Genomic DNA, 24,390 nt, shown 5'->3' with positions numbered 1-24,390 from the left:
GTAGTCATCCCAACCCTTACGTAAAATACCATGCATCTACTACTGTGCACTGAATAAAAATCAATATGTGAGAATTATTAAATTGTCTACAATCAGTTTAAAGAACTGTCTATTGAGAAGACTCAACAGCTTTATATGAAATAGATCTAGGAGGTAGATGTTCAAGTTTTCTTGTGTCTTCTAGTTTTTACTGAGTTGCAACCGAAAATGGCTTCTCTTCTCTGTCGCTAAAACAGCATGCTCACTAACAAACTTGCCATGAGCTGTTCCCCAGAGGATGCCCAACCAGGCACCTTTTTGTTTTCTATTTCCTGGGATCTCTGCAGAATCGTTCTCACAGTTTCCAGCCTTTTTCAGTATCTGAGAAACTGGATGGCTCCTGAGAAATGAGTGAGGTTATGCTGTTGCAGCTGCAGCTAACCTGAGCATCTACCACCCTGAAGGATCCACAGGAGGTGCTGACAACAAGAGTCAATTACAATCAGGACTGAAAGTCGGACAGAAGATTCTGAGGCCAAGCACACACTTCCTCACTGTGATCACTGGCATTTTACAGATTTAAAAAGGAACCAGAGCCTGTTAAAGTGGAAATGGACCTTCTAGGTAATTCTACCCCAAACTCTCATTTTGGAGACAAGAAAACAGCTCCTCAATGGATGCTTTTCTTTCAATAAACTTTCAATAAATCTCATAAAAGGATATTCGAAGAAAAAAAGTATGGGACATCCCAAAACATCTATAATATTTAGTGACAAGGAAGGATTTAATTGAGCTTTGCCCCACACTAAAAACGTGATGATATTAGTTCAGAAACTGTTCTGAGGTCAATATCCTAATCTCCTTCTGATACCCCAGAGTCTGACCAAAACTTTGTTCTAGAATCCCAAGATTTGGGGAAACTGTATGGCACGTGCACCACGCTTTCCAAGCAGTAGCGTGGTAAGATGGATAATTCAGAAGACCAAAACTATGGGACTTGTATTCTTGGCTTTCCTCTGTTGACCCCCAATGACTTTCAGCAAGTCTTGTAACCACTCTGGCCCTCTATCTACAAATTCATAAGATGACCGGATTGAACTAGGTTCCATCAGAGGTTCCTTCCAGATCTGACATGGTATTTCATTTCATAGATGAGGTGATAGTGGTATTGGGGCAGGAATATAGAAAACCCATGAACAGCCAGTATGTAGCAGGAAGCCCAGGACAGAATTTCTCGCAATATTTCTTGAGCCTCAAAGGCTTTTTACGTAAGGTCTCATTTTTTCATTTGTTTTGGACCAAACATCAATCCCAGTGGTTTAGAAATGGCCCTTTTCAGGTTAATAGCCAAAGAGGATCAGACTGCTCACTGTTCCCCCCATGATGTTTTATTGATTCTTAATGAAATAAGAGGATGTAGACTCAGAAGAAACGCATGCTCTGGATGTGGCAGCAGAGACGGCTAGGAGGTACAGAAGGTGGTGTGGTAATGGAAGATGTTGATTCTTCATTAATCCTCCCACCACCCACTGCAAAGCCAAATGTAACAACAATAACAACATCACTCTTAGATATATCTGCTGTTTCTTCAGACCAATAAAAAAGAAACAAATGAAAACGACTCTCCTCTCTGGTCTCCCACCCTTCCTGCTCCTCTACTTTGCAGGCTAGAAACCAACTGAAATATGCTTCTGTAAGCCTTCCCCCAGGCAGACCAGTGTGGGTACAGGGAGGTCTTTTACTGCAGGACCACACCAATTGGGAAGGGAAAATTAACTCCCCTCTGGAGAACCAGATCAGAGGCATCTCATCGGGAATTCTGCTTCTTCCCACACATGATAAGGAAGATGATGAATCAAGTAGGCATCAAATATGTTTGCACTTCGATTAATGAACTCTGGAAAACAGAAGTTTCCATGCTCCTTAGGTTAAGTTTCAGTACCGAGTCTGGCTCTTCAAAATCATCCCCTCAGACATGGTCATCACTTCCGAGAATGGAACCCCTTTGTAAGTTCAGAACTGGATTTTTGCAGCATTCATTTCTAATGCTGAACATGATTTTCACCATGTCTGACTGTCACACACTAGGGAGTTCCTTTCAAGTGTTCCCTGTCTCTCTCTTTCTTTCTTTCTTTCTTTCTTTCTTTCTTTCTTTCTTTCTTTCTTTCTTTCTTTCTTTCTTTCTTTCTTTCTTTCTTTCTTTCTTTCTTTCTTTCTTCCTTCCTTCCTTCCTTCCTTCCTTCCTTCCTTCCTTCCTTCCTCCTTTCCTTCCTTCCTTTCTTTCTTTCTTTCTTTCCTTCCTTCCTTTCTTTCTTTCTTTCTTTCTGATTCATTTATTTTTATTGCAAAGTCAGATTTACAGAGAAGAGGAGAGGATGGAGAGGAAGATCTTCCATCTGATGATTCACTCCCTAAGTGACTGCAATGGCCAGTGTTACGCCAATCCAAAGCCAGGAGCCAAGAACTTCTTCCTGGTCTCCCACACAGGTGCAGGGTCCCAAGGCTTTGGGCCGTCCTCAACTGCTTTCCCAGGCCATAAGCAGGGAGCTGGATGGGAATTGGAGCTGCCAGGATTAGAACCGGCACCCGTATGAAATCCTGGTGCGTTCAAGGTGGAGCCACTGTGCCAGGCCCTTTTCTTGTCTTTCTAAAGTGATTCACATCACACAGCCTTTCAAAATCTTTCACCCAAGTTTCAGAACCCATGATTTTCATGTAGGTTATAAATCATGTGGAACATTGAAGAGACTATCAAACAAAGCTGCTCATCCATTTGAAGCAACAAAAGACACACACACACACACGCATGGGTAGTAGCCATCCCTGTTAAGAGCATTTCTAATAATGGGCAATCAATGGACCACAAAATATGCAAGACCTGAGACATCCTTTGGTTTGGCCCTGATCAGGCAAATGTTGGCAGTAGTCCAAATTTAATACATATAGCTGGTGAATTTTTACATTGACATGTTATGGCATGTGAATGATGCTACAAACGTCTAAGTGCTCCCTGACAGAAAAAGCAAGATTTACCAACCCTGCCTAGGGGTGACACATCTCCAGCTTCATTCACAAGCCACACTTGGGGAACTATGAAAACTGTAGGTAAGCAGCTTCAGTGGTAGAGCTCCACAGGCACAAGTTTTTGACTATATCAAGGAAGGAAGATGGGGTAGCTTATTCCAGAATTTTCCAGGCTTTGGATAACACCAGATTTGGAATCATGCTGCCTTCTGTTCTTTTGCTCTCCTGAGCACTCTGGAGCTTTCCAACATTCGTGTCTCATTTGCTTAGGAAAAAAAATGAAGGCTTAAAGAAGGGAAGGAGCTGTACCAAAATCTTGTAGTGAGCTTAGATGACTCACCGAAAAGGAAAGCAGGGGTCTGGACATTGGTGTTGCTCCAGCTCCAGTCCCCAGGCTCTTCTTCCTCCAAAGAGAGCTGTACACAGATCAGGCAGGACCTCAGAGCCATCCCCACCTGCACACACAGCAGGCTTGACCTCAGAGCCATCCCCACCTGCACACACAGCAGGACCTCAGAGCCATCCCCACCTGCACACACAGCAGGCAGGACCTCAGAGCCATCCCCACCTGCACACACAGCAGGCTTGACCTCAGAGCCATCCCCACCTGCACACACAGCAGGCTTGACCTCAGAGCCATCCCTACCTGCACACACAGCAGGACCTCAGAGCCATCCCCACCTGCACACACAGCAGGCTTGACCTCAGAGCCATCCCCACCTGCACACACAGCAGGCAGGACCTCAGAGCCATCCCCACCTGCACACACAGCAGGCAGGACCTCAGAGCCATCCCCACCTGCACACACAGCAGGCAGGACCTCAGAGCCATCCCCACCTGCACACACAGCAGGCAGGACCTCAGAGCCATCCCCACCTGCACACACAGCAGGCAGGACCTCAGAGCCATCCCCAACTGCACACACAGCAGGCTTGACCTCAGAGCCATCCCCACCACGGGCTCTTCTTTCTCCAGAGAGCTGCACACTGACCAGGCGGGGCCTCAGAGAGTCACATTTGTGAACAGTCTGTCTACTGGGTAGCCTGGCACAATGACAGTGTTAGGAAATGTGGTTTATTTTCTCTTCTTTGCTTTCTCTATCAGCTACTGTGAGTACAGACTGTCCTGACAGGGGCAGGACACTGAGCACTAATGGGATGTAGATGATATTTTAATGCATCCCTTTCCTCAGAATCCTTTTTCTGTTTACGTTCCTTACATTTCTGTTCCAGGAGTCTACACTAGGCTGCACTGCAGCAAGGCCTTGGCCTGTTTCGAATGATCAAGGTCTACATGAGAATACTTCCAGCATAATTAGTTGCTAAAGACTTAAGACATCTCTGCTTCTAGCATATAGTTATTTTAAAGAAAACCTGGAAAATGTTAGGAGTTGAGGAAAGTAACAAAAGATCGTGGAACTACAGACACTCTGCTGAAAGTCACTGCTTTGAAATCATCCTATTCCTTGCCTTAGGGTCTACACCTATGTATCCATCAGCTAGTGGTGCTTAGTTTTAGATGTTGACCAGAAGTGTGACCCAACTTGTTCTTAACATGTACCTTATGAAGAAGAATCTCAGAAACAGTAATGACTTAATAAGGGCTCTTCTAGAATAGTCTTATCCACGTTGCAGTGAAAACCGAAATGAGATCATGTCTATGGCCTTTTAATATTTCCTCATCACAAAGAAATCAAAACAAAAGAGTTGAAAAGACTCAACCAGTTCTCTTTGCCTCCCAAGGCAGACCTGTCACCCACCAGGCCATCTGTCACCAGCCAACGTAAGCAGAACCCTCTATAGCAAATTCTCCTTCCCTCCTATTTTATGGACAAATCATTCCGGGAGAATGAAGTTGGACAAGAAACCGAAGGAACAGTTGAACAGTTATAATTCTTTCCTTACTTCGAAGGAACTGGGTAGAAGCAAAAACAGATTCAATGTTAATTTACTAAACTTCTTTGGGTAAGAAGGTAATCAAGCACATAGAAATATGATACATTTCTAGTGCCTTTCCCAGAGCAAGAGCGAGCAGTTTCCATCACCTTGGAGCTGTAAGAGGGAATGTTCTGCTAAAAATAAAAGAGGAGGAAATAAGAAAAGAGAAGTGCTTTAATCTGTAACTGCAAAGCCAAAGAAAAGATGGAGCCCTCTGGTGAAGCTGTCAGAAAAGAGGTAAGTGGAAGGTTCTAGTTCAGACTGAACATAGCAAGGAGGGGCCTGGCAAGGTAGCAGGATTCAACCCAGGCGGAAGAGGAGGCAAGGGTTGGCATTTCCTAGCGGAGCTCTAAGTAAATGAAGCACAATAGGAACTGGTAAAGCAGCAGGGTTTCCAGGGAATAACGAAGCATGAAGCAGAATGACAGTTAACAGAGATGAAATGATCCTATTACCAAGACCAGATTCAAACACTGGTTTCAGCAGGGATGGAGTGCCAGTGCCTGGCTCCCTGTCTCTGCACTGGAGCATGGTGACCCTACAAACCTACGTCCAGCTCTACCCATGGCCTAAAGTATAACCAAACAGAAACATTTTCCCTCCTGTGCTCCTGTATCTCCTACGTGGAAAACACAGCTTCTCTTAGGAGAAAACTTTCTCCTAAGAAATCTTTGGGTATTATAAAAGTCATGGGCATTCTGTGAAAAGTTTCTTTCCTTTATACCACATCATGATATTGCCCACCGAAATCTCATATCTAAATAAATCTTCCACAAGCAGTAGAGGGTGACTGGGAGGATGCTCGTCCTAGAGACACAGGCTCTGTCTTCTGTTGGCAGAATCAGCTTTTCAAAAACAGTTTTCTTTATTTTTTAAAAAAAGATTTATTCATTTTTATTTATTTTTAACATTTATTTACTTTAAAAATTTTATTGGAATGGTATTGACAGCAGTCTTCTAAGGCAGGCAGCACTGAAAGGAGGTCTGTGGACCCAGGGGCCTGGGAGAGTTCTTGCCTTGTGGGCAGCAAAAGTTCAATAATTTGAAAAGAGACAGTTGGGATATTTAGCGGCAGCTAATTATTGATTCTTCTCTCTGAACTGCTTACTCTCATAAACTCTGTGTCTGCTTGCATACATGTACAAGAATTTTCGGGTCTTTGTATATGCATAACAAAGTATTTTAAATAAAATGAATACAGATTTTTGTCAATTACTCATTTTTAAGAATTATCTAATTTTTTCATAGAAACTTGGTTTGAAAGTATGCTACATACTTAGCCGATGTGCATATTTATGATGAATATACAAGAGGTCAAAGCTGAGCTTTATTACTGTTATAATAAAGCAACAATCAATATTTTAAATGTAAAACATTTAATTATTTTTGCTTTCAACATAGGGCAAAACAATAGTGAATGTGTAGATTTATCAGTTTTTTTGTGTTTTAATATGATTATTCTTTTCATGTGTTTTGTGACTACTTTAAGTAGAAAGAAAAATACAGATTTATGATAAGAACTTTTTTTTTTCTTAAAGTATTGCAAAATTCAACATAAGCTTAACTATTTAAAATCCAATAATTATATTCCATAGTATTTATCTAAGGTAGTTAAAATATATATGCACACAAAACTCCATACAGAAATTTCTAACAGCTTTATCCATAATCACTACAACTTGGAAGCAACCATGATGCCCTTCAATAGATGGATGGACAAAAACACTGCAGTACTTCTAGACAATGGAACAACATTCAGCAAGAAAGAAATAAACTATCAAGCCACGAGAAGATAGGGAGAAATCCACATGCATATGACTAAGTAATAAAAGTCAATCTGAAAGACTGCATGCCATATTATTCCAAGTGTATACATTCTGGAAGAGGCAAAAGTTTGGAGACAGTGAAAAAGTAAGTCGGGGGGGGGGTGGACTACAGAATTGTTACTGTTTTGCAGAATATCGCAGTGTCTGGTCTATGTCATTAGACATTTGTCCAAACCTGCCAACAGACACCACCAGGAATGAACTCCAGTGTAAGACAGAGACTCCGGGTGGTTTTGGTGTTTCAGTGCAGATTCAGCCTCTGTAACACACCTGCCACCCTTTCGGAGGACATCTATGATGGGGACACACATGGGAGGAATGAGTGTAGCTCAAAGTTAAAGCAAAAAACTTTAAAAACTAATAATAATGCTCTTTGGAAGTGCAGAACCACTTACAAAGTCAGATTATTTTTTTCAATTAGATTTATAAGCCAATGTACATCACTAACCTTTTCAAGAAGATTCCTTTGCATAAAGCGAAAGCTAGACACACACAAAAATACGTATACATGTTTAACCATATTTCAGTATACTAAAATGGCTAACTCTTAACTGTTCATCATCATGAAAGAAGTAAAATACAGCTAATTTTTACAAGTCTGGTCATTCCCTCTCAAAAATTTTGATTTTATTTGTGAGAGCAAGAGAGACACAAAGAGAAGAAGAGCACACTCCAGTTTGTTGGCTTCCACAAAAAGTTTTCCACATTCAGACAACAGCAGGCTAAGTTCAAGGGGGTCGGGGGGGAGGGTGTCAGCTGCTCAATCCAGACCTGCCACGTCAGTAACAGGAAACTAACTCCTGGAACCGTCATGGCCTTCAAGAGTCTGTACTATCAGGAACAAGGGGACAAAAGGAGGGGCTCGGTATTCGACTTCAACACTCTCATGCAGAACATGAGCATCTTATGTGCTAGGCTAGCCATCTGTCTCAAACAAAGATAAACTGAAACAGCAGCCACAATTTTTTTTTTAATTTTTTGGGTACTAGAATGATGTCACTGAGTAAATTTCCTTTTGGTGAGCATTATATAGCAATTTCAGTTTAGCGAGGGAGGAGTTAACTCTAAAACAGTCTAAGGAGTAAGAAAAAATGAGCTTCTGAATAAATATAGACAAGCGTTCTTTAAACAAAATGGCTGTGTTGCATCTTTTTATTATTATTATTATTATTACCAACTCAGATATACAGAGAAGAGGAGAGACAGAGAGGAAGATCTTTCATCTGATGATTGACTCCCCAAGCTACCACAATAGCCGGTGCTGCACCAACCCGAAGCCAGGAGCCAAGAACTTCTTCCTGGTCTCCCACACAGGTGCAGGGTCCCAAATCTTTGGTCCACCCTTGACTGCTTTCCCAGGCCACAAGCAGGGAGCTGGAAGGGAAGTGGAGCTGTTGGGATTAGAACCGGTGTCCAGGCCCGGGGTGGTGACGCAACTGGTTAAGGTCCTCGCCTTGCACGCCCGGGATCCCATGTGGGCGCTGGTTCTAACCCGGCAGCTCTGCTTCCCTTCCAGCTCCCCACCTGTGGCCCAGGAAAGCAGTCGAGGATGGCCCAAGGCTTTAGGACCCTGCACCCATGTGGGAGACCCCGAAGAGGCTCCTGGCTTCAGATTGGCATAGCATCAGTCATTGCGCTCACTTGGGGAGTGAATCATCGGATGGAAGATCTTCCTCTCTGTCTCTCCTCTCTGTATATCTGCCTTTCCAATAAAAAAAATAATAAAAATAAATCTTTAAATAAAAAAAAAGAAGTGGTGTCCATATAGGATCCTGGCGCATTCAAGGTGAGGACTTTAGCCTCTAGGCCACGACACTGGGCCCAGTTGTATTGCATCTTAAAGAGATTGTTGAACAGAGAGGGACTTCTCTGGAAAAGGGCTGCCTATATTATCTATGGGAAGACAATGCTGCTTTCGTACTTTCCCCTGAAGGTTACTTATTCTTCCTGTGGTCCAAGGTAAAACTGCATGTGACCGACACAGACACTTGTAACCATAGGCCTGTGCATACCCTGTGTAGCCCAGAACAATGTGTGATGGTGGACATCACTCCTGGATTTGTGTTCATACCTTCATTAGTTCCTTCCATTTGAGTGAAAGTATCCATGAAGCATTTTTAACCAACTGAGTGCAACCAAGGTGAGAAGATGCAGTCTTAATTGTTACACTAATAATTATAAGACTTCATGCTCAGACATTCTATATTGTCACTTTTGAAGCAGTAATTTGCTAGAGTTAGATGCCCAATATGGAAGGAAATATGGCAAGGAAAAGAGGGCAACTTTGGTGCAATATCCCTCAGCAAGCTGAAGCCCTTCATCTGGACTTTTGTAACAGCAACTGTGCTGTGCAAACTGGGAAGTCAATCCATCCTGGTCAAGTCTCCAGATGAGAACACGCTCTTGGCTCTTGGCAGACACTTCACTGTAGTTTCACAATGGATCTAATTAAGTTGTGTCTAGACTCCTGACCTTCAGACTCTATGAGCATATGGATGACCATTGGTTGATTGTTATTTTCACTTTTAAACTTTATTCTATTAATTGCAAAGAAGAGAGCAAAAGAAAGTGGGAAAGAGAGAGCAAAATAGAGAGAGGGAGAACTAAATACCGATTCATTTCCCGAATGCTCACAACAGCAAGGACAGGGCCAGCAGCTTCAACCAGCATTTTCACGTAGCTGGTATATGAGCCATCACCTGCTACTTTCCAACAGAAGCAATCAGAAAATCAGGAGTGGAGATAGAAGTAGATCCTGGTATCCCTGAAACATGGAAAGTGGGCATTCTAACCAAATGCTGTCCTATGCATTGACTTAAGCTACTGAGTTTTAGCAAAAGTATCACACAAAAATAGAAACTAGTACACATATAATTTGGTGACTGTGGCACTTAAATGTTTTTTGAAGAATGAGTCATCCCTTTTTATACACAGTTATGTATAGAGATTTGCAAACATGCACTCAAACATGCACACCATACAGAATAATTAGTTTAATAAGTCAATTCACACTAAATTGTTCAATGGTGAGAGTTTGGCATCACAGACAAGTTACTTGAGATGCTCCTATTCCATAGAGAAATGCTCGAGTTTGAGTCCCTGCTTTGTCTGAGTTTGAGTCATAAGTCAGCTTCCTGTTAATATGCAACCTTGAAGGCAGGAGGGGACCAGAGTAGATGGGGACCAGAGCAGGTGGGCCCGTGATACCCACCAGGGCAACCAGGCTAGAGCTCCTGGCTTTGGCTTGGCCAACCCCTGTGTGCTGTGGATATTTGGAAATGAACTGACACATGAAAGATCTCACTTCATTTCTGTGTATTTTAGAAAACATGAGTATATAAATAAATTAAAAGTCTTCAGAATACTTCTTTCACATGAAGTGAAATAAATCGATGTTCATAAATACACATATCATTTGTATTCGACCTAAATTCTTGATAAATCCTGTCACAATTATCCATAGTGAAAAATGGACAAAGGGGTGAAAATAAATACACATAAACACACACACACACACACACAAAGGGTTCTTCAAAAAGTTCTTGAGGAAAATGGAATTAAAAGATAATTTTATTTAGGGAAAAGATTTAAAAATTGATCCATAGGTTTTTTTCATAAAACAAATTCTGATGAATTTTCAGAAGTTAAGTTGATAGATGGCATAGATGGGAGATCTCAGAAATCTACATGGATATTCAATTTAAAAGTCTATTATATCATTCAACTTTTTATTAGAACACTTGGCGTAGATAAGCTATAGCTTAAGGCAAACCTCATAACCCACTACAGTTTTATATTTATGAGTATCTATGACTTGTTTTCCATCTCAATCAAAATGTGTATTTATACTGAATAAGCTTATGAGGTATTTATGCTTTGTGTTTGCCTTGGACTAAAAACAAGTTCAAAACATTAAAAGAAAAAAACATGCATTTCTAGTTAGCTCAATCTATTTGGAAGTTATATTGAAAAATGGTCTTAGTATTAATGCCAAAAACTTAAAAGAAATGGTATCTTGAATAAATGACAAAGAGAAAAGGATTTTCTTCTTGGCTATTTGACAAGACTTTCTCTGCCAGTTACTGAATGCTTGCTTCTCAACACTGCCTTACTTTATGATACTGTACTGTATTCATGCAGCCATTTCTCCTTTTCTATTATAACGCCATTTTTAGTAGACACCACTGGAAAGCATTACAAGAGTTATCTTCATTCCTGTGTGGTCTCCGCTCCTTGCTTCTACAGCCTGGATATTTGTAAGTGTGTAGTATCACCAGTATTCACCACCTAGCAAATTTCAGTTATACTCTGCACAGCTCAGCAAATTCCATCCCCACATTAACTGGCTCCCCAGCAGGCTTCAACGGAAACCAGTGCATGTCTGTTCATAAGCCTCCATCAAATGCCCCGTAGGTGTCCTCCCAGAAAACCTCAGCAGCGTCAAAGGGCAGCTTTCCAGAAGGTCCTGATAGCATCCCAGCAGGCAGCTGCTTCCTAAGTTTGTCTCAGGTGGTAGTGTGTAGATTTCTGACTATGCCTTAGCTTGTAGAAGCTGAGCAAACTTCTCTGCACCCAGTGTGCCACAGCCCCATTCCTTCCATGGGATCTGAATCTTAGCTTTTAGGAGGGTACCTTTCCCACATTTGCTCCTCTGGATATGTATCCGCTATTGTATAAGTAATGGTTGTTCTTTCAATTAAGTATTCTACTATTTATTCTCTCTACACTTTAGTTCCCTGTTACCAGCTAAAAGCAGTTTATACTAAAATTCTTCTACTTTAGAGACTGTCCTAACAGAGTCTCAACTGATATGAAATGGTTCTAAGAATAGTATTTGGAGATATATTTGCAACGATGGAAGTTTGTACATTGGTTTGCCTGTATCTTTGAATCTGAATACAGTACTGAATTCTTTGTCAATAAGCACCAAGATGCTGGCAATTTATGGCATGTAATGGAATCACAGCCAATCAAGGTATCTCGCTTGTTTGCTCATGAGGAAGAGCCAACTGCAACAAGTGCCTTGGGAGACAAGTGCCTACTGCATTTGTTTGCAGCTATCCTGCACACCACTGACCAAGATGACACAGAAAAAGGACATTAAGCCTAGAAGAGAAGCCAATATCAGCAATGCTTCCTTCCTCGCTGTAAATGTGCAGGAGTCAAAAGGAGAAATAATTCTGGGAGCAAAAGGATGTATGTTTCTTGTGTGTGCAGTGGGGGGTGGGTGCAGATTACTGGGGAGTGGGGAGGAAGCAACAGAGCCACGATAGCAGGCCATGTCATTTGTCCTCCATTCTTTTATTTTGTCCTCTTTTAAAGGGGGGACTAGGATATTCTTTCCTCATTCCCTGACCCCTGTGAGCTAGCAAACAGAGCAGTGCTTCTCACACATCAGAGATTTGTTCTCCACTCATTGCTGCCATCACTAGCATCCTGCCTTTACTCATTCCTATACTTAGGTTAATTAGGACAAAGGTCTGGATGAGGTGGAAGAGAGGTAGGGTGTTGGGGAGGAGTTCAATTGGCATGTGGAATCTCTGGCAACTTTGTATCCTGGGAGATCCATGTTCTAAAAGTGAAGATCCCACAGTCCTGAAGAATTCCACAGGCTTAAGAACCTTGAGATAAATCTTCAGAATAAAATCTTGGAGTGTTTCTACACAGTAAAATCTTAGTGTCTCTGTAAACAGTGCAATGAAACAATGTGCTTTAGGCTCATTGGCAATGAATATTGAGAAAGGTTGAAAAATAAAAGAAAGGCAAATATTTATCAAACAAATACAAGCAAATGGAAAGCAGGGATGGAAATTTTAATTCCAAGCAAAGTAGAATAGAAAGCCAAATGCATTTAAAGGAGCAAAAACATTGGCAAGAAGTATGATTCTATTAAAGATCAAGCAGTGACAAGAAGTTGTACATATAATTATGTATTCTCACATGTGAATAAGAGAGAACACAAGAGCTCTGAAATATAAGCCAAAATTTGAAGAAGTACAATTATTTACACATCATCATTTTCCTTTAACAGAGCAGGTAAAGAACTCTAAACAGGTTGATCGGGAAGTGTAAATGCTATAAAATAATGTGCAATTAAAAGTTTCAACCATTATCACCTGCTCATGTCTGGGGAAAGGCAAACATGGGCTTCATCTCCAAAGTCCATGTACCATCAGGTGAGGTCAGAGGAGCTAGAATCAATCCTTCCTTTATAGCTTAGTGGTTGGAAGGGTAAAATTCTCTGGTAGGAGAATACAAAAATTCTGAATTATTGGTAAATTCCTCTGCTATTGACCATGTGAATTTCTAAAGTAGAAAACTAAGAACTCCAATTATTTGCAAGTTAATCTATCCACTTAGGCAAACTAACAAATTTGGGACTAGATTATATATCAGATACATTGCCAATTCTGTCAAGCTAATTAAAAAAAAAAAAAAGAAAGAAAGAAAAAAAAAAAGAAAAATGGCTTCCATTTCCCAAAGCATCGACAAAATCCTGGCTGGTTAAACATCCCAACATTGTGGCAAGTTGTATAGAACCCTCCCCTGAGTAGATGGAGCTGGGAACAGCTGGGGATTAAGAATGTACTGAGTTCATAGTGAGCACTGGTGGCCACCACCAGGAAGAGGAAACTTGGCTGGGTAAACTAAGGGGCTCCTGATCAAGAGAGAAGGCCCAAAGGGCCCCAAATTGGGCAGTCATCACAACAGAATGAGAAACAGAAGTGGGAGAAAGAACAAAGCCAAAAAATGTTAGCGAACAAAAAAAAACAAGTGCCTCATTTCTCCTTTTTTTTTTTTTTTTAGTGCAACTCCCATTTCTTATTTGCTATTTTCAATAAAACAGAGTATACATGTAGGTTTTCAAATGGTGTTTCTCAGGTCAACTTCAACACATTTTATGATCGGGAGGGAATCTACAGATTCTCCAGGCCAGTCATAGTTTGGGTACCAGAAGAATATTGAAACTTATCTATTTAAGCAAGAAGGAGGGAGCTTAAATCTTTGTCTAAGGCAAAAATGATGAACATTACTGGGGAGCAAGGCTTAAGTGTATTGGCTTTCTGTTGACATTCTTTAGTAAAGACATAATGTTGTGAAAGGGACAGGCCATTGATTTAATGGTTAAATATAAGAGATAGACTTTCTACTGCCAGGCATCTGTTAATTCTCTACTGTAAGTATCAACAGAATCCAGGATGTAAGGAATAAGAGGAAGGCAGCCAGAAATCTCTTTCATTATACCCAGAATTCAAGAATTTCATATTATGATGTCTCTATACCTACATTTGTGATAGATACAATGCCACAAATATTCTTCTGTTCTTTGAGAATGCACAGGGATTTGAATTTTAAGTATATCTAAAATGAAAATATATTGCAACTATTACGTTCCCTGTGTATCCAAATTTACTATATTGCACTAATCTGCTGGCTGAGAAGGAAAAGCCAATTTGCATGGCTCCTGTCAGTCATATGTGGTTTGGAAATGCTGATGCATTCCAGATACTCTCTGTGTAAACTGGAGAGTCAGATCCTATTTCTACTGGTTTGCATGCATGCATATAAAACTTGTTTTTCCCACAGTGCCACATGAAAATTAGTGAAGAACCAACGGCAGCGATCACAGCTAATCGAGTGTTTTGTCGAAACTTCATGGCTAGCATGGTTGAGGGAATGCTTGTCCCTTGTGTCTCGGGAGGCTGTGACTTCTGCTTACTTGGCTTTTATATTCCTTTCTAGTCCACAGAGTATTTAAAGCTAGTCATTATCACGCAATGCAGACTTTCTGCTACATGTTATGTGCCAGGGCCTCTGCTAGGTACTGAGCGATACTGAGCAGAACTCCCATGACAGGGAGCTCAGAGTTTAAGAGAGAGAACAATAGTAAATAAACAGTTACCACCCAATGCGATAGTTGCTTTTGGTTTATGTACTGTGTCCTATGGAAACAGAAGAGCTCTTGCCAAAACGTCACAGGAGGTGAACCCTGATGGTGGAGTACGCGTTGGAGTGAAGAAAGACTGGAAGGCATTCAAGAAAGTAGGAACATCATGTGCAAAGCTCATCAAGAACACATGTTGCAGGGACTGGAGACCAGAAGTAGAGCCAATGGAGAAAACAATTTGAGAATACATGAGACAGAAACAATAATTCCAATATTGTTGTTTTGTGAGTCCCCATTCTTGTTTTAATGCTTTAAGGTGAATATTAAGATCTTAAAGTTAGGCCTCTGAGAGCCAGCACCCAATATCTGAATCCCTGCTACTCTCCTTCTGACCTACTTTCCTTTTAGTGTGCCTGGAAGGCAGTGAGGATGGACCCAGTGCTTGGGTCACTGTCACCCATGTCTGAAGTCCTGATACAGCTCTGAGCTCCTGGACCACTCCAGCCCCAACTGAGTAGTGAACCAGCAGGTGGAATCTCTCCCTCTCTTTTTCACTCTCTCTCTTTCTCTGGCATTCAGCCTTTCTTATACGTAAGTTTCTTTAAATTTGCAATTGAACTATCTAAGTATCATTATCCAGATTATATTTCTCACTTTTTATCCTTTCTAGACAAATAGTTGGTGCTCAATTTATAGAAGCTATGATTATTGCATATGACAGATAACCTGCAAAATGGCTCCCTGTGAGTCACACCATCCCTCGCAACTCCCTCCCATGATTCATCCTCTTAAGTAAACCCTTTACCTTGAGTGTGGGTTGCACTTATTGACTCATTTCTAATGAATAAAATGTGCCAGCAATAAAGGGCAGTCACTTTCAAGATTATGTTCTAAAAATCCGTGGCTTCCCTCTTGGGCAGTCATGTACTTGCCCTCTTTGACTATTTCTTGAAGCATTAGCTGCCATGTCAACAGGGCTGCCCTGCGACAAGGTTTTGAGACTGATTTAGGCTAGCATGCCCACTGCCAGCACCTATGTATCTGAGCTCGATGTAGCTCTTCTGAGACCTTCCAAAGGACACTTGAATGACTTCGGAAGTAATTGCTCCAATTCCAATAAACTTTGATAACTACAGCCTTGTCCAACCTCAGGATTTCTTACCCCACCCCCCGAGACTGTGAGATAATGTTCATGCTAATCCAATAGTTTTTGGTATAATTTGGTGCAATTCTTGTATTGTCTCCTCCACATCCTTGCCAGGAATAGGTTTTGACGTACCTACCACGGACATGCTGTTACCAGAGCTCCTCCAGGTAACAGAAAATGGAGTACCACCTAGACCGCCACCTTCTGTGACCAGACCTCACTCCCTCAGGGAGTGTGCTCTGCTGCCTTTAGTTCCACTCGATTGGTTAAATTGCTTTGAAGATGATTCCAGGCCTATGTCGCATGCATTGCTTTCATCAACACTGTAATTTACACTCCTGAGTACCCAGCAGATTCACACAACCAGGTGATTGCAGTGACAGATGGCCACAGAAGTGCACATGCAGCAAATGCTGTCCTTATTTCCACACATAACTCTAAGTGAGTGTGTGACATGCTCTAGCCAACAATTGTTAAACTTGATACATACATTGTCCAGGTGGGAGCAAGTGGAAAAATATACATTGCTTAGGGAACATTGAGTTTTTGGCAGAGAATTTTTGGCAGTTTATATAACAAAGTTGATTTGAAGTCAGTGGTTTTGTATGTAAAAAAGATGTTGAGACCTTGTAAGGATGTTAAATATTTACATAAAAATTATGCTCAACTAAGGAAAGAAGAACAAAATATAAAATCCAAGTGTGTCTTCTACAAATTATTTTGTACTTGGCTTCCTATGTATTTTTAAAGCTTCCAAATTCATTTTTCAACTGGTGATTAAACAATCACCATACTCTAGTACCTAGTACTACACAACTACCTGGTAGCAGTACATCGCAGTCACAAGTAAAAGGGAGAAAAGGAACAAGAAAGGGCATGCCTACCTCTGTCCCTGATGTTCCTGGCCATCCTTTGCTGAGATGCAGCTTGTGGGAGCTGAAAGATCCATGTGAGAAGATGTCCTCAGAGCCACTGCTGAAATACCCACCAGAGGGGAGGAAAAATTGAGCAGTACTGATGTGGTGTGGTGGAAGAGGGAAGTTGTGGGATAGGTCACATTGATAACCAGTGGGTTTTGTCGGCATGACAGTTCATAGATTCCTAAGGAGAAATAAGGAGATTTGTCTTATTATATACCATTCATTGAATACCCCATGTCCATATTCATAATTACATCAGTTTGATGTAGGCAAGATTCCAAACAATATCAGAGGTGAATATCAGTTGACTCCCAGTTCTAATCAGGTTTTCCAGAAGCAACCCCAGAAAGAAAGTTTTCAGGCTCACCAAGAGAGTGGTTGCTCCCACTGGTGTCAATCAAGTACACAGTCACTGTTGGTTTCTGATGTCCTCCAGGAGCCAGGCCATCAGACGCCAAGAAAATCAACACGGCTGTGGCCACTCCTGGTCTATTGAAACACACCTAGGCATAAGCACACGTACATGTGAACCCTTATTTACATTGGGCGATCAAGAATAACCACTTTTATTCCTCTTAGAGAGCTCATCATTCATGAAGTAATGGGGAAAAACCTGCAGCACGCACAAAAAGGTGTCAAGATTGCACCAAACTCCAAGATGAGATGGAAATAAGATCATTTTAGACTGAGCATGACATCTTTTTCTGAGTTTTCTTACCTAATAGCTTGGTTATTTTCTTTTTTTAATCTTACACCAGTTTCTCTTTACATTTCTTAACAAAAAACCCAAAGACATAATTGTTACAGATGGTAAATGACGACATAATCAGGCAAGACCTCTTTATTACCAAATGAAATGAACAAGGTGGTTACCAAGCCAACACTAATCAGCTGTTGACAAGCTAAGTTCTTTTGAACTGCCATATATTTTTTCATCTCTATGCATTTGTTATTCTTGGCTTGTGTCCTTAAGAATGTACAGCTTGACACAGAACCAGGGATGTAGAGTTTGTTGTTCTTGAGATCAGAACCTGCTGAACAGTCTATTCTTACGTATTTATCAGAACTGCTCTCTGTCACTAGAACTTGAGTGACATGGAAATGTGGGCAAATCCAGTTACTCATCAGGAACATTCTTAAGTGGTAAGACAGATTTTCACTGAAACAGATCTTCAAACTAAACTATGGAAGTTCTGCACCAGGAACACCATCAATGGAAAAGAAATGAACTTAGCGGTTGATACACGAGGAACGGTCCCTCAGCCTCAACAGCACAGATTCTAGAGCATATTTCCCATGAACACAACTCTTGCTTGGTACCCTGTGGCTGCATTCTCTTACCTTCTGAGTGAATAAGCCTCAACTTTCTCTGCTATAACATTGGCGTGATATGAGAACCAGTTGACAGAGTTTACAAAGTTCTGTGTGTATTCCTCAGGCTTTTTGTAAGGCTTGGGGAGTGATGAGGGCACATGAAAATTGCTCCCAGTGGAAAAGCCTCAAAAGCAGTGGGCAAGAGAGTGGAACGCATTTTTCATTGTAACAAAAATGCTTTCTTCTCCTTGGACTGACATTTAGAATGTCTTGGAATACTATTTACAGAGTGTCAACTGGCACAACTGACTTAACTAGGGTGATTTTATGATTTACAACAGCCAAAGCACCACAGATCTCCCTCCTTACTCTCCTTACCTGAGGGAAAGGCCAACCTATGTTTCCTTTTTATGGTGTCTTTTCTTCCTTTTCATTTCCCCACTTTGAAGTAATAAATACTCTTCATAACTTAAGAAACTTTCAGATCCATAGGTTATGATTTCTAATAAGAAGCCCTTTGTCCATGGCTGGGTGTGAAACACATCCTAAGGTAGCCAGGGGCCTAACTCAACCCACTCAACTCCACCAATAAATGACATCAAAGCCCCTGAGGAATTCCCATCCCTCTTCCTTTTCCATATATCACAAAAGAAACCTGAATGTTTAAGAAAGATTTGGGCCGTTTCCTGAGACAGAAAGAAAGCTTAAACAAGCACCTGGTGGGTTTATCCCAGAAAGAACAGAGTGGTTTTTACGAGGAACTGGATAGCTTGGTTTTCTCATCTGTGGTTGGATCCCCAAATAGATATCATCCACCTGAAACTAAATATTGGAGGTAGGCTCTGTGGTATAGATTTATCAGCCCACAGGGCTGTGCCTGAAACATTTTGCATCTCTAAGCAATATTGTCCCTTACCTAAAGTTCTCTGAAGGCCAAATCTCTGAATCTCAAAGCCTACCCTGGCAGCTATGTCTGAGTACTATGTATTGAGGGAAGGGGCTGCTCTAGGGTTTCCAGGACATGGTGTAAGCTGGAAAACCACAGGAGGAACTTACAAATGAGACATAGACAGAGAACTACTTGAGCCACACAAAAACAGAGAGACAAGGGTTTGAGTTATGGCATGCTGGGTGCTGTGTGTATCCTCTCACTGTGATGCGGGAAGCAGAGCCAAGCTCCAGTCACTCGGATTGCATGCATGCCTCACAACACCATCTAGAAGTGCAAGAACATACCTACTCTCACACAATGCTGAAGCCTCAAACCTAAGTTGAGTAGCCATGCCTATTCAATCCCAACAAGCACAAAAAGAATCAAGTAAATTCACCATCCTGGAGACAGAATTGGCCAGGCAGAAGTCCTGAGTGTGAGTTTCCACTCAATCTTTACTAGCCAGGTAAACATGAATAATGAATATTTCCTCTCTGAGCCTGCAGCTCCTCTTAACTGTAACTGAAAAATATAGATATTACCTACTGTTCATAAAAACTAAAGATGGGACAATGCCTATTGTAGAATCCGGCTTCAATGTTCAGTAATTCTAATTTGTAAGAAGAGAGAATTTTTTATCCTGTTTTCAAAGCAGGAGGAAGTTGGACAGGAAAAGTTTTCCAAATTAAATACACAGCACAGAGAATTTTTAGGACAGTGAAAAATCTGCATGTTATCCTAATGGCATCTTCATAAAAGCATTATAAATGTGTCCAAACATAAAATGCATAGCCTCAAGCATGAATCTTCATGAAAACAATGGACATTGGATGAAAATCATGTGTAAATAGAGTTTCATCAATGACAATGAATGCACCCCTTTGTGAAGAATGCTAATACATCGATGTTGCACGTACCAAATATGTATTTCTTCACAATCTCTCAATGAAACTTAAAATCCTCTACAAAATAAAATCCAAGAACAATCATATATATGCCTCTTTCTAGAATAGAAGATTGTATATCTCTGAATAATTACACAGGCTTCATTAATTTCATATATTCATATATATGCTCCTCAATGTGCAAGCCACTACTCCAGGTTCCGTTTCCATAGAAACTGTCAATAGTTGAAACTCTTGGTATAGAATGCACCTTTGCTTTCTAGATAAAATCCATGAAAAATACATTGGATAATTAATGTAACTCTTTTAATAGACTTCTGAGAAAATCCAGCTCAACATGTGTTTGTTAAAAATGTGCCATTGCTGTATATACATAGGAACTTCTAGAACAAAAAACATAATTAGAAATCTAAAAATGCATTTCATATTCAAAGATATTTTTAAAAGTTGCTCTTTCCACAGCCAAGATGGAGCTATTTTAACATGTGTATAGTCCAGACTATTTTTTCTTTATATGATAATGAATAATGAATTTTATGTTCCTAACTATGAAAAACAAGTAGCTAAAACAGAAACTGGGGCAACAGGAAATTCTATCCTCATGTCCCCTTTGAACTGCAAGTGTGAGCCTCCTCTGATAACCACACTGAAAGTGCTACTGTGATTGTCCCCTCCAAGACAACGCTCGCCTGCACAACTAAGGCCCACTCAGATCTAAGATGTGCATGAAGCACGGCCTTGGAGGAAAACATAGAGTGCTACAAGGACCAAAGATGTATTAGCTTTCGTCTACAATGCTTCCTTATCTGTTTTAACAAAAAGATTGCATTCACACACTACACAGGCAATGTGAAAGCAATTTGAACATTCCTCTCACAAGGAACAAAACTATAACGAGATTTCAACGAACCTGCTAGGCCTCTGAGGAAAAAAACATAACACTCGAGCTATAAGAATGGTCTCAAGACAGAAAAACTGCCAATGATTGCTCAGTGAGTCCGTCACAAAATACTTAGAGATGAAAATGGAAAGAGAGAGAAAGAGAGAGAGACTGACAGGGAAGGCAGCCACATACACTCAGCTGCTTTTTCATCCAAAGGCAGCACAGTTAATATCTGACCTAACCACTAGTTGTTGATGACTGGTAAAGTTGAAAAAATGCCTCTATATTGCAGAAGTCTTGGAGCTTAAGAAACCCCGTTGCCATGTTGGGCACAGACACACTCCATGTGCTCCCAAGCCAAGCTTTTCAACTTCCAGGTCATCCTTTGCGGTGGTGAGAGGAAAGCAGACCCTGAAACTGTACCACAAACTTGAAAAGAATCTTCCTTGAGGTTTGAGAATGCTTTGAGTTAGTTTCTGTGTGGTTGTTCTTTCTGGGCCTTTCCATATTCACTCGTCTATGGCTCTTCCTGATTCCAGGGGAGAGGGAAGACCCTGAACCAGGACACACTGGGCAGACATTCTCCTGTGTTTGCATGATGTCTCTGTGTATTTTGCTGCAGCCCAAGCAAAGCTCATTGGGTTTTTCTTCCTACTTCTCAATAACCCTAGAATATGAAGATTATATTATTGAGGAGAAATGTGGATTCTGAAACTTAAATGATTCTCATAGGCAAATACTAGAGGGGAAAAAAACTGGGATTTCCCCCACTTTAAGTTCTGCACAATTCTAACGGTTGTTTTTAATGTGAGATGTGCTGGAAACAATGTATTCCATGGAAAATTTATTAACATTTTGTCCCCCTCTCTTGTCCAAAAAATGAAGGAATATGAACACAGAAACATAAACTTTTATATATATTTAGGAATTTCTTTTTTTAGGAGACTCAAAGCTATTTTCAAAAGCTATTTATTTGTGGTCCAATTAAGGATGAACTGAAACCTGATTGAATACTTGCTCTATCGGTTGGAAAATACATCATTCTTACAGGTAAGGATTTTTCAAATAATATCAATTTCATATGGCTTAGTTCATAATATTGCTGTCTGTCAGTATTCCATAGATTTTATCAAGGAAAAGATTATTGATTCAGGGGAATTTGACCTGAACTCTAATGGGTGAAGAATGAGTATGATACATTGAGTATCTTGCTAACGAGCTGTCTTCATGACTTCAGTACAATCAGCACCTGACTCAAAATGGAAAGGTGGGACTTCAGCCGGATTTGTCTTCCTCCCCATATCCAAAACTCAGCCCCTCCTGCTATTGGTCAAAATGATACCATAATATGGGGACAGCTGTGAGCACTGTTTCATGTGATTTCTTTACTCCAGAGAATGAGATAAACTTATCATTTTATAAAATAAAGAAAAACTACTGTTATGGCATCCACCACCCCAGGGTAGTAGATATGCAAAAATATGGGATCTGAAAAGTCAATGGAAAATGCCTGGGTCAGAATCAGATGATCTGCTTCAATTCCTCTAAGAGAACTCGCTTAAATTGTGATATTGGACATCAGTTCTAAACTGTACAAAGACTATGTCAGAGAGCTTAGAGGAGTCAGAGAAGGGGTCAGAAGATGGTTAGATGTGATATAACATCCACAGTCCCTCTTCCATGGCTGAACCAGCTCACAGGAAAGCCCCTTTCTGAAAACTGGCCTCAGTGGAAAAAATCATTTTTGCCCAAGGTCCTGCTCCTTTCCTGGGGATGCGTAGTTGTGTTGAAGCCCATATCCGGTGACCTTTGTGGTAGCAGTGAGTGCTTCATAGAATTAGTTCATTCGGAAAGGTTATTGCAACTCATTGGGGGAGGATGCGGACACCAGCCTTTCGCTGCTCCACACCCTTAACTTCATTCTGTTCCCTCTAGGTGTTGATCCCGAAGAGAGTTCTCAGGAAACTATCTACAGAGACACTTCTAAGTAAGCCCCAGAGGAAGTGAGAACAATTGTCGTAAATCACAGTTGAAGAAGGTTTTCTTGGGAGAAAGTGTGCCTTGAGGAGGGGAGGGGGAGCACTGTGTAGCTGGGCAAACTTCCATCCTGCATGATAAACGTTGCTTCCCAATTACAGAATGTGGAGGCTGTGAAGCTACAAAAGCTTTCGTGAAAAATCAACAACTAGTAGCCATCAAACAGCAAAGAGGACACTGAGTGTGATAACTTCCAGGAATAAAACACATAGCCAGTGGGATGTGGAGCTCCTCTTTTCACTAGAACATTTTTCGACTGACATGAAAATCATGTACCCACAATCACCTTGCCTCTTGTAGGACTCCCACTGTGCATCTGAATTATATTTATCTGGCAGCTCGATTTTCATCTGCAACCAGTGTTGGAAAGGTATAGGAATACACTTATAAAAATTTGGTTGTATGGTTATTTCACACTGTATATACATATATATCAATATATACACCTATATATGTGTCAATTGTGCATAATAAATGCAGACTTTTTTGTCAGCTAATAAAATAAAAGTAGTATCTCAGACTTAAACCATAATGCATAGCAAGAAAAGGAAGATAAAGGGAAAGAATAGGAAGAGGAAAAGGTGGAAGAGGAAGAAGACAAAGAGGATGGGGAGAGAGAGGCAGGGAGGGAGAGAGAGAGAGAGAGAGAGAGAAAAGAAATGAAGAAAGATGAGAGAACCAAAATCAAGAACAGAGGAGAAGAGGAAATATTTTAGAGATATTTGTGCATAAAAACAGAGAAATTCTCCAGTATGATAGACAATTTTTGACTGAAGCCTGAATGAATAAGGATTCACTATTTACATTCCTCTGAAGAAAATATTGGGTTAAAGGGAGGAGAAAAAAATGATGATTTGGCACAACAAAAAGATGTTATACATCATATGCTTTAAAAAAAATCAGAGCTCAATGTAAACAAAATTGTATAGTAGCCTAGTATAGTATAAAATTGTATAGTATAGCCCAGCATAGTAGCCTAGTAGCTAAAGTCTTCACCTTGCATATGCCGGGATCCCAGCTCCATGCTGAAAAACACTGAGTCAAGAACTTCTATTTTTCCTTCTCCTTGTTTTTATAGCTCCCTTATTCTTACTGCTTCTCTTTGATCCTTTTAATTTTGAACATGCTGTATTTATTTGAAAACGGAATTACAGAATGAGAAAATGAGTTTTCCTTCCACTGATTTATGTGTCAAATGGCCATACCAGCCAAGACTAAGCCAGGCCAAAGCCAGGAGCCTGGAATCCTATCCACAATAAGCAGTGGGATCCTGGTAGTTGAAGCATCTTGCTTCTCTCTCAGTTGCATAAGCAGGAAGTAGAATTTGAAGTAGAGCAGCTGAGCCTTGAACCAGTGTTAATGTGCCATTCTGGTCTCACAGGTAGCAGTTTAACCCAGTGCATCCAAACACTGGCATCTGGACCATTTTAATTTGGTTTTTCTCTAAAGGAAAAGAGGCCATTCAGCTTCCGATGATCATGAGGCAGAATTTCCAGCTTATTCCAATGGATGATGTGACCATTCCTCTGCATGGTACAGAGCAATCTTCCAAGGCCACTTCTGGACATGATAATACACACAGCTGAAGACACGCAGGAC

General features: G+C 40.8%; 1 protein-coding gene across 1 annotated transcript in view; it reads right to left on the bottom strand.

The window, feature by feature from the left end:
* The window catches only part of PAPPA2 (pappalysin 2), a 226,694-nt gene that overhangs the window by 82,184 nt on the left and 120,120 nt on the right, over window positions 1–24,390 (bottom strand). Inside the window, exons 12-13 of the mRNA XM_040984308.1 lie at window positions 17,089–17,224; window positions 16,686–16,902 (exon numbers count right to left, since the gene is read on the bottom strand). Of these exons, the coding sequence (XP_040840242.1) occupies window positions 16,686–16,902; window positions 17,089–17,224 (353 nt within the window). The remainder of the gene's footprint in view (window positions 1–16,685; window positions 16,903–17,088; window positions 17,225–24,390) is intronic.

This window comes from Ochotona curzoniae, unplaced genomic scaffold, assembly GCF_017591425.1.
Source record: "Ochotona curzoniae isolate NIBS_2020 unplaced genomic scaffold, NIBS_Ocur_1.0 contig_4105, whole genome shotgun sequence".
NCBI classification, from domain to species: domain Eukaryota; kingdom Metazoa; phylum Chordata; class Mammalia; order Lagomorpha; family Ochotonidae; genus Ochotona; species Ochotona curzoniae.
Note: the sequence above shows the minus strand (reverse complement) of the source record. Positions and strands in the feature narration are given on the sequence as shown.